The sequence below is a fragment of the Micrasema longulum genome, unplaced genomic scaffold (assembly GCF_059751315.1).
Source record: "Micrasema longulum isolate JH-2025_06_02 unplaced genomic scaffold, ASM5975131v1 h1tg002931l, whole genome shotgun sequence".
In the NCBI taxonomy this organism is placed as follows: domain Eukaryota; kingdom Metazoa; phylum Arthropoda; class Insecta; order Trichoptera; family Brachycentridae; genus Micrasema; species Micrasema longulum.
In genome coordinates, this window is record NW_028280049.1 from 33,017 (window position 1) to 47,925 (window position 14,909).

A 14,909-nucleotide genomic window follows, 5' to 3' on the forward strand; every position below is an offset into this window, starting at 1 on the left:
GTCGGAGAATAGCCTATTTCACACATATCAATTAAATCTAAACGGCACCGTCAAATTATAGTGGATTGACAATTATTATTAAATTCGTTAGCACCAATTTAAATTTGATAATATTTATATTTTTGTTTTTTTTATTTTTATAAAACTCCATAGTTAATGACTAATAAAAATATCAATAAAAACGCCTGGGTTAATACATACATTTTTTTTTTTTTTTTTAATATTAGTCTTCTTAAAATTTACCCCAATATTTTAATTTTGGCGACCATTTTCAACGAGTTGTAAATAACTCACTTTTAGAAAATGGAAATCAAGTTGGGGTAAAGTGGGGTTTGAACCTCGGACCTCAGATCCATGAGTCCGCAACACTAGCACAACCCGATTAAAATAATATAGTAAAACTTAACAAGAAAGATTTTAATGATAATTTTGTCAAAATCATTATTTGAATTTAGCGAGTACTCTCAGGTAAAAATCCTGCAAAAACAAATCGACTGGAGATTAGTCGGTCTCATGGTGTACTGGTTATTGCGTTTGCCAGGCATTAAATAAATTAATAATTGCAAAACAATAAATATTGATCCACCATATTGTATTTTATCATGCCGTGTAGATTTTTGGCGCGGTGTGGAATGGGCCAATCACGCGATATCACGCAGTGGGCTCGTGGTTTGCACATGCACAGCGGTCCAGTCTCCATGAATGTACAGTAGTTATAATTTAAAGTACATTAATATGACTTCATACACCTGACATATGTTCTTAAAAATCTTGCGCCAAAATGGCAGATTCACAACATTCGCACACGCCTGACACAAATGTTCTTACAAATCTTGCGCCAAAATGGCAGATTCACAACATTCGCACACGCCTGACACAAATGTTATTACGAATCTTGTGCCAAAATGGCAGATTCACAAAATTCGCACACGCCTGACACAAATGTTCTTACAAAACTTGCGCCAAAATGGCAGATTCACAACATTCGCACACGCCTGACACAAATGTTCTCACAAATCTTGCACCAAAATGGCAGATTCACAACATTCGCACACGCCTGACACAAATGTCATTACAAGCCTTGTGTGAAAATGGCAGATTCACAACATTCGCACACGCCCGACACAAATGTTATTACAAGCCTTGTGTGAAAATGGCAGATTCACAACATTCGCACACGCCTGACACGAATGTTCTTACAAATCTTGCGCCAAAATGGCAGATTCACAACATTCGCACACGCCCGACACAAATGTTATTACAAGCCTTGTGTGAAAATGACAGATTCACAACATTCGCACACGCTTGACACAAATGTTCTCACAAATCTTGCGCCAAAATGGCAGATTCACAACATTCGCACACGCATAACACAAATGTTATTACGAATCTTGTGCCAAAATGGCAGATTCACAACATTCGCACACGCCTGACATATTCATGTTCCCACAACTCTCGTGGGACTTCGCATGGACCTGACGACAATTCATGATCTTAATGATATTCCACTATCCATTTTTGTATTTCATTTATAAATAATATTACGCATACATTAAATAAGTAAGAGTAGTTTTAACTGTATTGATCCATGTCTCAATGTATAAAGTTCCAAAGATTATTTTTAAATATCTATTTTTTACTTTTTTCTTGTTAGCTAACATTAATATGTCATATTTGTCTTGATAGTATGTTTTTAACCTTGTACATTTATTATTTTAGCTACAGTAAAACCCCGGTTTAACGTTTTTCAAGGGAGCAACAAAAAAGTCTAAAACTGAGGAAAACTTTAAAGTGAGGAAATGAAAAATGTATGGGATAAATGAAATTTAAAATATAATTATTGTATAAGATTACTGAATATACTGCAGAAAAATTGTAAGAACTGTCATGATTGGAGATGAGTATTCATATTTACCAATGATGTTTGCGCTCAAACCAACAGTGGTACGAGAAAACCAGCATAGACAGAACATTCATGGGAGGGGGTCGCCTTTCCTTCTCAAGTCAAACAACTAATGATTTTTTTTAACTCGAGCACTTTATTATAACAAAGAACAGTTTGTTAAAAATAAAGCGGTGAATCACTGTAGAATCTCCAGATGGTGTCTCGAATCTCTTCTTTGGGCGATCTCCGTTCGTCTCTTTCTTGCGGCTTCTTGTTTGGAACTGTCTGTCTCTCTCAGAAACCTAAGCTTAAATAATTACCCTCGATCCCTGAGGCCATTCCCCATTTTACTGCATTACGTAAAAATAATTTTGGAACTAACAAATGATAATTAAAAATATTTTGTATTTTTAAAAAAAAAATTGCAATGTGTTTTTTTTTTTATTAAATTAAAAAAAATACATGCATAAATAAATTTATCTAGGCACTTAACCTTAAAATCACGAAAATAAAAATTTGAATTTTATTCAATTTTAATGCATTCGATTTTTCCCTTAAATTTTGAGAAATTTTGTTTAAATGGTATCACTTTTTTTAGTATGGCACCACAAAATTTCAACTGTCATTTACATCGCAGCAAAATTGTTTCACACTTTTATAATAACTGTTTAAACTATCTTCTTTTCTCATTATGTTTATAACATAAAATATTTTTTATGTAAAGACTTTATTCTTCCCAAACATGCGTCAACCGCACGTCACTATTTAGTAAAATGTCAAAATTAGACACTTCAACAAAATGGTCAATTACACTGCACCTACTTCGAATTTAGTTTGAGACAATAATTTACACATTTTTTCATTTACCTCGATTTTATTCTGCGTTCATGCGGCGGCGCGCGGCTCGTGTTTGGACAGATCGAACGAGTTATGAAAAAATTTCGACGTAAAACCGGGGTTCTGAAAAACGTAAAAAGCGTTAATTGGGAGAAATATTGAATGAGAATGTGTGGAAAAAAATGGGACCTAAATATTAATAAATATTTCGGTGTAATAAGCGGGAAAATGTAAAATCGAGGAACATAAAAATGAGGTTGGACCGTAGATTCATAATTCTTTTCTCACTAAACTGGTATTTTTACAGTATGTCAAGTCTTCATTGGGTGATCCATATAAGTTTGATTCGTACCGATGCTGTTGCTGCGTTGGTAAACCTGAAGGTAAGGTGATTAGCCTTACGCTTCAAGTGCCGGTCCGTAACAACTAGCCGGGACTTCGAGAATGGTAGGCGAACGCGCCGACCGCTTCGCAACGAGGCGAACCTATCTCCCGAGAGCAGCATCCGCTTTGACCCAGTAAAAGTCGTATTAATTTGTATACATATTTTTTGTATGCAAAACACGGTTTGCCCTGAACACGGGTCCTGCGACATTAGCCGAAACGTCGGAACGAATCAAACATATATCAGATAATCCATAATTTACTCGTCCATGAGCTTTGTAGCTGCAAGACGATTGGTAATCTAGCTTCAGTAGGTAAATGTTATCATGTGTCAAATACCGAAATTTTGTAAATGCGGTCTAGAATTCCAATCGTCCATGCGCTCAGTAGCTGCAAGACTTGTTGTAATCCAACTCCCATTTTTTAAAATGTGTTTTTTAATTTTGATTTTTAAAATATCACTGCAACTCTAAACTTCATAGTCAAAAAAAAAAAAAAAACGTAAATGGGGGCTAGATTTCTTACTGTCCATGCGCTCTGTAGCTGCAAGACGTGTCGTCATCTAGCTCTTATGTATGTATCATAATTGGAGACGAGGAACTAGAATCCCAATTGTCAGTGCGCTCTGTAGCTGCAAGACATGCTGGGATATTTATTGTACAGCGCCCTTGAGGTGATTTTCACAAAAATGGCGCTACATAAATTATCCAAATATATATTTTTATATATATAGAAGATGATATATATTGATAGGTAACAGTGCTTTTCTTTTTTAGGTATTGTTTCTACAAATTTTTGGCGTTTTTTCTACAAATTCGCAGCATTTTTTCTATAAATTCTTGGAAATTTTCTATAAATTCTTGGCAACTTTTCTATAAATTCTTGGCCGCTTTTCTATAAATTCTTGGCAATTTTTCTATAAATTCTTGGCATTTTTTCTATAAATTCTTGGCATACTTTCTATAAATTCTTGTCATATTATTTCAATGAACACTAGCTTAAAAAGTCAACTAAAACCGGCCAATGATACGTCGTAATCTCTCTTAACGTCTTGACTTCCGTACTCACTTTGAGATACAGAATACATATCTTTCACTCGGCAAATGATTTTTTTCTAATATTTCAAATATGCAAGTCTAAACGTAAACCAAAGATGCATGCCATAGCACGTACTAACGTGTCATCGTACAATTTATTAGAATACTGTAAGATACCTTTTTAAATGGTCATAATAAATATATTGTAATATTTACAAAGATTTGTAATTTACACGTTTAAAATATTTCTTATTTAATTGTACATATGAATCTTGATAGTCCTAATGTTAATAATGTTGCAATACCTGTAAACGTCGATGGGACGTTGTTCCACTGTCGACGTGAATCTTGGAGTTTTGGTAATGATAAATATATTTACCTACATAATATAGTGAATCTCACAGTTGTGATAGATTAATTATATTTTTCTTCGCGAATATCGTATCTCACAATATTAAGATTATGGTAATGTGAATAACACAATTATGATACTCTGAATCTCACGGTTATGGTGTTGTGAACCTCGGAGTTATGATGGTGGGAATCGGCGCCGGATCTAACGGGACACTCGCTAAAAAGGGACGGGAACATACATTTGTAAATGAATAGGAGCGTGATATTCTCCCCTCCCCTTTAAGCGAGTGTCGGGTTCTTTGTGACTACCGAACCTTTCAAAGGTCCGGCCCTGGTGGGAGTCTCACGGTTGGTAATGGGAATCGCACAGTTATGGTAATTTGAATAACACAATAATGAGAGCCAGAATCTCACTGTTATGGTGTTGTGAATCTCATAATTGTAACAAAGGGAATCTCACGGTTATAGTTACATATGTGAATCGCACAATTATGATACTCTGAATCTCATAATTGTAACAATGGGAATCTCACGGTTATAGTTACATCTGTGAATCACACAATTATGATACTCTGAATCTCATAATTGTAACAATGGGAACCTCACGGTTATAGTTACATATGTGAATCACACAATTATGATACTCTGAATCTCATAATTGTAACAATGGGAATCTTTTGGTTATAGTTATGTGAATAACACAATTATGATACTCTGAATCTCATAATTGTAACAATGGGAATCTCACGGTTATAGTTATGTGAATAACACAATTATGGTACTCTGAATCTCACGGTTATGATCTTGTGAACCTCATAATTATAATGGAAATTTCAAAGTTCTGGTAATGGGAATCGCACAGTTATAGTTTGTGAACAACTCAGTTATGATAGATGATGTGAAATGTATGCCATTTTTAATATTCGAATTAATCACATTTTCGCAAATCACCAGATGACCACAATGATATTTTGAATTCCATATTTATACAAATTGATTTATTGATAAATCTTGATGTGTATAGAAAAAAATATTTGATATTACGATGTATAGTTACCAGGGTTCGAAGGATATAATTCTTCACTGATATTTATAATTGATTAGGTGTCTTTGTGTTTCTCCGCGTTCAACTTTGCTGGGATTCCCCGGGCACCATAAAGTCGCGTTTGTTGCGTGCTGTGGGCTGGAAAATCACGTTGACCGTCTGCTCCGTTGCGACGTGAAGGAAACACAAACAGACCTAAATTTGTTGCAACAGAGAGGGAAAACATTTTTGATTAGGGAATATCGAAATCTAGAGGAAATGTGGATGTTCAAACATAGGCGGAATGGCGAATGTTGCAGTGTGTAAAGTGGCCATTTAAACCAGCCAATGACAGGTCATAGGCCCTGTAAATGTCTAGACTCTCTGTTGCAACAAATTTAGATCTAACATTTGGACATACTCAAAACATTGTCGAGGCACACTTTCCCATTTTCAATATTAGTGGGGATCATATTTTCGGACCCTGGCAGTTTCATTTGAATTTATTTTTTTAATAATCGCAAACATTCTGTTACTGCCCGTATCCGGTGCTGAAATTCGAAGGCGTCCGATTGGGGGTTTCTTCTTCGCCTTCTGTCACTTTTGAATTTAAATTTAGAATAGTCGTTCCGAATCTTGACATTTCACGGTGGTCTGTCCCGCGTGTCGCGCGAGGGCAGACGCACGGGGTTTGTGATTTTTCTATGTATACCCAAATGGTTGAGAATGTTGTTAAATTAGATGTATAAAGTCAGTACGATAAACTGAATAAAACATATTCTAATGGACGCTTGTTTTATTTTATTTATTTGTTTATTTATTCATCTTCATACCCCTAGAACCTCGGCTCGCTTATCTCCAACAACGGCAGTTGCAGACCTGAGATCGATCGCAGGATTCAAATGGCCAAAGAAGCGATGAACCGTTTAGAGAAGATTTGGCGAGATCGAGGTATATCAATAAACACAAAAAAGCGGTTGGTGGAAGCCCTGGTATTCTCCGTTTTCCTATATGGGGCTGAAACGTGGACAATGCGTAGGGGCGAGTGCTCCTTATAATCGATTTTTTTTAACTGATTTACAAACAGGCAGTTTTGCCAAGTTTGACGCAAAATTTGATCACCATTCTTTGCTCCAACGAGAACAGCATTTCGACTTGCACAAGGTCCCAAAACTTCTGCGGAAACGCCTGTCCTTACTCTCCGGATGGCCGGAGAAGACTGAGAGCCATTAGGTGCGGAAAGGTAATGATGATGTATGGCGAGAACCCAACATTGCACAATTCATTAAAAAAAAAAAAAGAAGATTACAGGGGCGAATTCTCCTAATAACTGATTATTTGCAGCTTAGCATATTTTTTTGACATTAAAAGTCATGTTTTATGTTACTACTACTACTACCATCACGCCATTACCCCGTAGGGGTAGGCAGAGAGAATGGACCGCCACACACGTCTATTCTGGCATACATTTCTAGCTTATTCCACATTCATACATGCCCTTCGGTTCCGCCTGCTTTTGACAAGACCAGACATAAGATTTTGGTTTATCGGATCATGCCATGTCTTCCTCGGTCGTCCTCGTCTCGCGTTACAGTTTATTTTCGCCATATATACTTGTTTTACTATTCTTTTGTTATCCATTCGTTCTACATGACCAAACCATATCAGAGACCCTTTCTTAATTTTATCAATTATACCTTACTCGGATTTACACTCTCGCTTGATTACATCATTCGTAACCCTTGCAAACATTGATTTCCCACACATTCATCTGAGAGATCGCATCTCAAAATCAAAACTCTTTATTGCTCAACTGTTCGCCTTCTTCTAGAATATGCCTCCTAGAATAGTGGTCTGGTCTCCATTCTGTGTCAATCGCATAAATCACATTGAATCAGGCCAACATCGCTTGCTTCGAAAAATAGCGTGGATGCTCGGACTAGAGAGAGATAATTATTCTTATGCTGAAATAGAGTCAACGTTAAATATTTCTTGTCTACAAAAACGTAGAACTAATCGTGACTCCATATATATGTTCGGCATACTAAATGGTACAATCGATGTTCCATCATTACTGGGACAAGTAAAATTCAATATTCCGACTCGTAGATTGAGAAACAATGAAATACTGTTAATCGATCAGCATAGAACAAACTATGGTCTAAATTCTCCAATGACCCGCCTTTGTCGTAGTGTTAATTCGAGACAAGATCTGGACTTTTTTGGTTTAAGTTTACAAGGATTTAAACGAGCACTAAATAAATAGTCCAGATCTTGTCTCGATGTCCCTTATGTTTGTCAATGCTTCTTTTTTTTTTTTTAAATGTTTTAAACTATTCTTTTATTGTAATATTTAAACCTTACAAATTGTATACATGGACAATGTCCGTTAATAAATAAATAAATAAATTTCAACTGCGTTCACTCGGCTTTCATCCTTCCTCTGCCAGTTCCATGTTTACTTCCGTACATAAGTGTTAGAACTAAAACTCCGTTGTGCACTGACCGTTCATTTTGTTGCACAGGAATAGCTAAACTGGTTATTTCATTCAACCGATTGTTTTAAATCAACTGACCAATCCGATTATTTTGATAAATCGATATGCGCATCACTAGTGTCATTATCATATAAATATTTTCTATGGATAACCTTGACACAGTATTACATATCTTTTTTCTATGCTTGACACTTCTGTCAAAGCGAAAACACTTTATTTTGTTAGTGAAGTTTGTTGTCCCACATTTTCAAAATAGAAACACAAAATAGATTGTGAATCATAAACACAATATAGAATTTGCTATATTTTAAAAGCAGTGGTACAAAATGAACTTGGAAGGATTATAAATACATTATTTCATGTAAAGGAATCACAAACAGTGAGTTACTATTAAAAATATGACAAATATACATTAATTATGAACAAATCGAAAGGATAGTACGCCACATCACTCTATTTTTGCATGCAGACCTCAGTTCCTCTACATTCATACATCTTCTAAAGCTCGCACGTCGATAATACCTACTTTTGAGATGTCCAGCTCCAAGTAATTGTTGAATTTGGTCGAGCTATTAATTTACATAGCGCCAGTTTTGTGAGAATCATCCCAAGGGCGCTGTGCAATAAGCATCCCAACACGCCTTGCAGCTACAGGGCGCATAGGCAGTTGAGATTCTAGTTCCCCATTTCTAAAAAAGTTACAACAGAAAGGATAGAACGCCATATCACTCCGTTTTTGCATACAGACCTCGCTTCCTCTACATTCATACATCTTCTTCATTATTCCTACTCTTGACGTGTCTATCTTCGAGTATTTGATGGACTCGTTTGTGCCATGTCTTTCTCGGTCTTCCTCGTTTTCCGCATCCATCAACATTCGCATCGTAGATCCTTTTAGCTGTTCTTTCGCTGTCCATTCGCTCTACGTGTCCGAACCAGCGCAGAGCTCCTTTCTTGATTTTGTCGATAATGCTCGTCTCAGCCTTACATAATGTACGGATCTCGACATTTGCGCATCTATCGTACATAGTTTTACCACACATTCGCCTGAGAGATCGCATTTCGACAGCATTCAGCCTACTTTCATCCCTGTTTTTCCGAGTCCATACTTCGCTCCCATACATCATAAATTTAAAGGGTCTATAATTTTTCTCCTATCGTTAAGTTTTAACAAATTTAATGTTTTTAGTAACAAATCATAATTTAAAAATTCATGACTGATTCTAAGTTTAAAATGTATATACCATAAGAATTTTTTTGAACCCTTTCAAGAGACATTAGCAAAACCAGAGAATATTCTGTTTATAAATCCAAGTTTTTTCTACGTTGTTATATTAAAATGAAATATATTTTGTTTTACATGGCAGAATTCACTCTGCAGTGTCTATAGATTAATATAATTAAAATTATCAATTATATCAAATCCAAAATGAATTAACAAGTTACAACAAGGATGGAGAATACCTTAAATAAGGGAATATTGAAATCTAGGCATTTACAGGGCAGAACTTATGACCTGTCGTTGGCTGGTTTAAGTGGCCACTAAACACACTGTAACATTCACCATTCTGCCCATGTTTGAACATCTATATTCCTTCAATTCTTTCATCTGTTGATGTTTGTGAAGTTAAAGAGCTGAAACCTTTACTCATGCGGGTAAGATTTATCTAATAGAATTATTTCACCTACATACTAGACTAGACAACGCCTGAAAATGTAATTTTTTCAATTTCTATACTTCTTCATGGACTAGGTAATTTATCAACAATATTTTGAGTTTGCCCAAATTTTTGTAGACAAGGATTGGATTCAACTCCCTAGGGAGCTGTTTATATTAACATATTACAACGGAGATGAAGAACATTTAAGAGAAGGTAATACATAAGTCTTGGCATCTTCAGGGCTTGTGACCTGTCAATGGCTGGTTCAAGTGGCCACTTTACACACTGTGTAACATTCACCATTCTGCCCATGTTTGAACATCTATATTCCTTCAATTCTTTCATCTGTTGATGTTTGTGAAGTTAAAGAGCTGAAACCTTTACTTATGCGGGTGAGATTCATCTAATAGAATTATTTCACCTACATACTAGACTAGGCAACGCCTGAAAATGTAATTTTTTCAATTTCTATACTTTTTCATGGAAATTGAAAAAATGTTTTTTCCCTGTTTTTCCGAGTCCATGCTTCGCTCCCATACATCAGGGACGGGACCGGGACTCCGTTGTGAACTGCCAATTTTGCCTCTTATGACAAGCATTTATTTCCCAAGGTCGATTTAAGTGCTTTCTGTTGTAATATGTCAATATAAACAGCTCCCCAGGGAGTCGAATCCAGTCCTTGCCGACAAAAATTTGGACAAATTCAAAATATTATTGATAAATCCACCTGGTCCATGAAGAAGTATAGAAATTGAAAAAATAATATTTTCAGGCGTTGCCTAGTCTAGTATGTAAGTGAAATAATTCAATTAGATGAATCTCACCCGCATAAATAAAGGTTTCAGCTCTTTAACTTCACAAACATCAACAGATGAAAGAATTGAAGGAATATGGATGTTCAAATATAGGCAGAATGGTGAATGTTACACAGCGTGTAAAGTGGCCACTTAAACCAGCCATTGACAGGTCATAAGCCCTGTAGATGCCTAGACTGCCATATTCCCTTCTCAAAAATGTTTTCCTTCTCTGTTGCAACAAATTTAAATATTAACAACTCCCTAGGGAGGAAATCCAGCCAGTCTGCAAGCGTTTTGACTTACTCAAACATTGTTGAAAAATAGCATTCTCTAAAATGTTCCCCATCTCTGTGTTAATTTGTTAATCATAGTTTGTCACCAGCCATTGACAGGTCATAAGCCCTGTAGATGCCTAGACTTCCATATTACCTTCTCTTAAATGTTCTTCATCTCTGTTGTAATATATTAATAGAAGATATTTCTTCAGTTCTTTTTTTTTCATTTGAAGATTTTTCATGTTAATGATGGTTTGTGGGAGATCATTGAACAATCTTGGAACAACGCAATCAAATGTTCGCTCTCCGAAGTAATTTGTAATTCGGGGAACTGACAGGGAGCCCTTAGCTTTTAATCTAGTGTTGTGAGTGTGGGAAACTCTTTTTTTATATTCCGGATCAACAAAGTGATCTACAATGAATTTGTAGTCACAAAGTTGTTTTACCGGCAGGACATTACAGATTTGAAAATATACACCTTCGCCCATATGTTTCGCCTCACGGATTATGCTATCCGGCACAATCCCCCTCAACAGTCTCACCTAATATCATAAATTTTACCCAGAATGAGCTTTGAATTTTGAAAATTCACTTAACCAAGATATTCTAGATTATATTAAGGAAACAATTTGTGCAAAAAAAAATTAAATTAAAAAAAAACAAATGGTTGCTAACTTCTGCGGGAGAGAAACGAGAAGAGGGTAGGGGGGAGTCTGACACACCGTTAACCGCGCGGCCGCACCCCCCTCGCTTCTCCTCTACAGAAGTTAGCAACAATTTGTTCTTTTTAATATTATATTTTTACAAATTTTCTTCGTTCTAAATATTTTTATAAATATGCCAATATGTCTTCTTGCCTATACTGATCATCGTGGTTTCGGATGTGACAGGGTTTAAAGAACACCCTGTATGTTACATTTATTGAGACATAAATCCCAACTCCGTGGAACCAAAGTCCTGTGTTGAGTTTGTTTGTTTGTCCGTCACATCTCCGAAACGGCGAGTCGTAGCGGCCTGAAATTTGGACACGTCATTTTAGATGCGATTTCAAGGTTAACGTTGCTATTTTCGAGTAAAATTTGAATCAACCTCTACTCAATAAAGACTCAAACTTTATATTAATATTATTTATTATTTAAATTTTTATTCCATGGCTATAAAGTGCTGAGCCAATTCTACCATATAAACATGAACATAAATATAAATATAAACAAAAATATAACAATAAACATAAAATAAAATTTTATATTGCAGCACTTATGGTGGTCTTAACATATCGCGCCATCGCTCGAACAACGGTGATTGGATCCACTCTGCAGCGGCTTGGAGAATTTCGTTATTAGACTTTTTTAGGCGTTCCCATAGGCTCCAGGCTCTTTGGCGAAGCAGGGCAGCGAAGGTGTTTATTCGTCCAGCTGTAAACATTTCAGAGGCACTGCAGTACCTAGGCAATCCGAATAATTGTCTGTATGAGTTGTTGTACGTGATCCTTAACTTATTCCACGCTCCTTGCGTATAGTTGTTCCAAAGTTCCGCTGTATACATGGACGTCAAATACGAAGTAAATATGATTTTCTTCACTTCGTTACTGCAAAAAATATATGGATGCCTAGTGCGGCCCCGACATATTGCCCGTAATCAACTGTCATTATCAACAGTAAACATACTTTAATTCACAAATTTATCCCCTAAATTGAGAAAAAATAGTATCTGAAGTGAATACGTTGATATAAGGAAAGTTTTTAAGCAACGTAATACACGTGTCGGGACAATAAATGCCAAAAATCAATGTAAATCATGGGAAAATATTCGGAATCAATTACCTGCGAAAACTGTCTCCTTTAACAGCTTTGACGCTCCTCCTGCTGCAACCAAACATACTGTAATTCCCCATAGTGGATGTTTATTTAATTACAACGTAAATATCCAAGTTATTTACAAACAAAGCCAAGCACAGCGACAAAAGCATCCGATCGAACCGTTATATTTATGTTGTCAAATAAAACAAAATGGCCACTAATTGATTGCTAACCAATAAACCAACATCGCTTGCGTTCTATGAAACATAGTGATAGGGCGTCTCTCTAGGTTACGCATTATGACTCTGAGGTTGTAACTGTACTTGAAATTTCAAACGTGTTTTTTTCAATACTATGTTTTTAAAACTTTCCTCCATCATATCTTGAGAACAGCATAGCCGATTCACTTCAAATATATAGGGTCTTACTTCGTAATCACTCACTAGTGTCTTCGTAATCACTCACTAGTGTCTTCGTAATCACTCACTAGTGTCTTCGTAATCACTCACTAGTGTCTTCGTAATCACTCACTAGTGTCTTCGTAATCACTCACTAGTGTCTTCGTAATCACTCACTAGTGTCTTCGTAATCACTCACTAGTGTCTTCGTAATCACTCACTAGTGTCTTCGTAATCACTCACTAGTGTCTTCGTAATCACTCACTAGTGTCTTCGTAATCACTCACTAGTGTCTTCGTAATCACTCACTAGTGTCTTCGTAATCACTCACTAGTGTCTTCGTAATCACTCACTAGTGTCTTCGTAATCACTCACTAGTGTCTTCGTAATCACTCACTAGTGTCTTCGTAATCACTCACTAGTGTCTTCGTACTCACATTTTATACCTACCGGTTAGACCAATTTTTGGCTGAAACGGAAACCGCAGCTGAATCTGGCCTTTAAATCGAGTTTCATCACTAATGTTTGTACAATTTTAAGATCAAGTAAATAAAGTGGTATGGCGTTCTATCCTCTTTGCCTACCCTTACGGGTAAAACGGCGCGAGGTTTAAATAATATATTTGTTTTAAAGGTGCATCTTTTGTTTCAGATATTGGTAACGATACGAAGACGAGTTTTTAAACATACTGCCCTTTACCATGGCCGATTCTGAATTTTCCGATCCTCTTCTGAGCATCAAAACGGAAGTCGATTATCAGGACGATGATTCATTGGACAACGCATACTTCCCGTACGAACGCCACTGCATCAAGACTGAACTGGAAACCGAAGACGTGTTCGCCGATGTGCCCAATAACGAGCCGGCCGTGACGCTCGATGGGCGGGACAATGCCGACCCGAAGGAGACTAAAATTGTGGTGTTCGATGATCTTACGTCGATCTTGAATAGAAATACCGGCGTTTCGTCCCAAAATAACAGCAAAAAATCTCCACACTCCGAAATAGAAGTCTGCCATCCGAATATCAAAGAAGAATGCTCTTTAAAATCCACTCCGGTGTCCGAGCCGTTCGCTTGCCCCGACTGCTCTTTCGAAACGCGCCGAGAGAGCGAACTCACGCGACACTCGATAACGCACGCCGAGAAGCTATTGTCGTGCCACTTGTGCGAGTATTCGACGCTGCGCAAAGGCAACCTGAAGACGCATTCGCTGAAACACGTCGTCGAGAAGCTCTTCTGGTGCGCGGACTGCGAGTACAAGTCGAACAACAGACCGACGTTCATCCGCCACACGCGCCAGCACACGGGCGTGCGGCCGTACACGTGCGCCGAGTGCGGCGAGAAGTTCTTCGTGTCCACGCGCCTGCGCGAGCACCGGCTGAAGCACACCGGCGAGAAGCCGCACGCCTGCACCGAGTGCGGCTTCAGGACCGCGCACAAAATCTCCCTGGCCAACCACATCCGCACGCACACCGGCGACAAGCCGTACGGCTGCACCAAGTGCAGCTACCGGAGCGGCGACCGGTCGACGCTGGCGCGCCACCTGCGGAAGCACGACGTCGCGAAGCCGCACGCCTGCACCGAGTGCGCTTACACGTGTATGAGGAAGTCCAGTCTGCAAACCCATAGCCTGATACATTTAAGCCAGAAAGAAGCGGCGATGGAAGAGAATTTAAACGCGCCGTCGTCGCGGGGCGAAGCCGTCGTCCTCAGCAAACACGTGTTCGCTTGTACCGAATGCGGCTACAAATACGTAAAAAAAAGTTCATTGGACAAACACATGCTGAAGCATTTAAATAGGGAGCCTCTCTTATGTTCGAGTTGTAATTTCATAACGTATTCAAAAGCCGAACTGAACAGCCATCTTCTCATGCACAAAAGAAACCAAACGTCTTTCGAATGCGAGATCTGCAGCATCGTGTTCACGAACAAGCAGACGCTGAAGCGCCACAGCCTGACA

At 37.7% G+C, this 14,909-nt stretch overlaps 1 protein-coding gene across 1 annotated transcript; it reads left to right on the forward strand.

Moving 5' to 3' along the window:
- Nucleotides 1-8,222: 8,222 nt before the first annotated feature.
- On the forward strand, nt 8,223-14,906 carry LOC148271324 (uncharacterized; the record flags this gene model as incomplete). The annotated part of the gene is made up of 2 exons (XM_088241528.1): nt 8,223-8,398; nt 13,601-14,906. A coding segment is annotated over exon 2 (1,257 nt), but the record flags the coding sequence as incomplete, so codon positions are not given.
- Between the last annotated feature and the right edge of the window lie 3 nt (nt 14,907-14,909).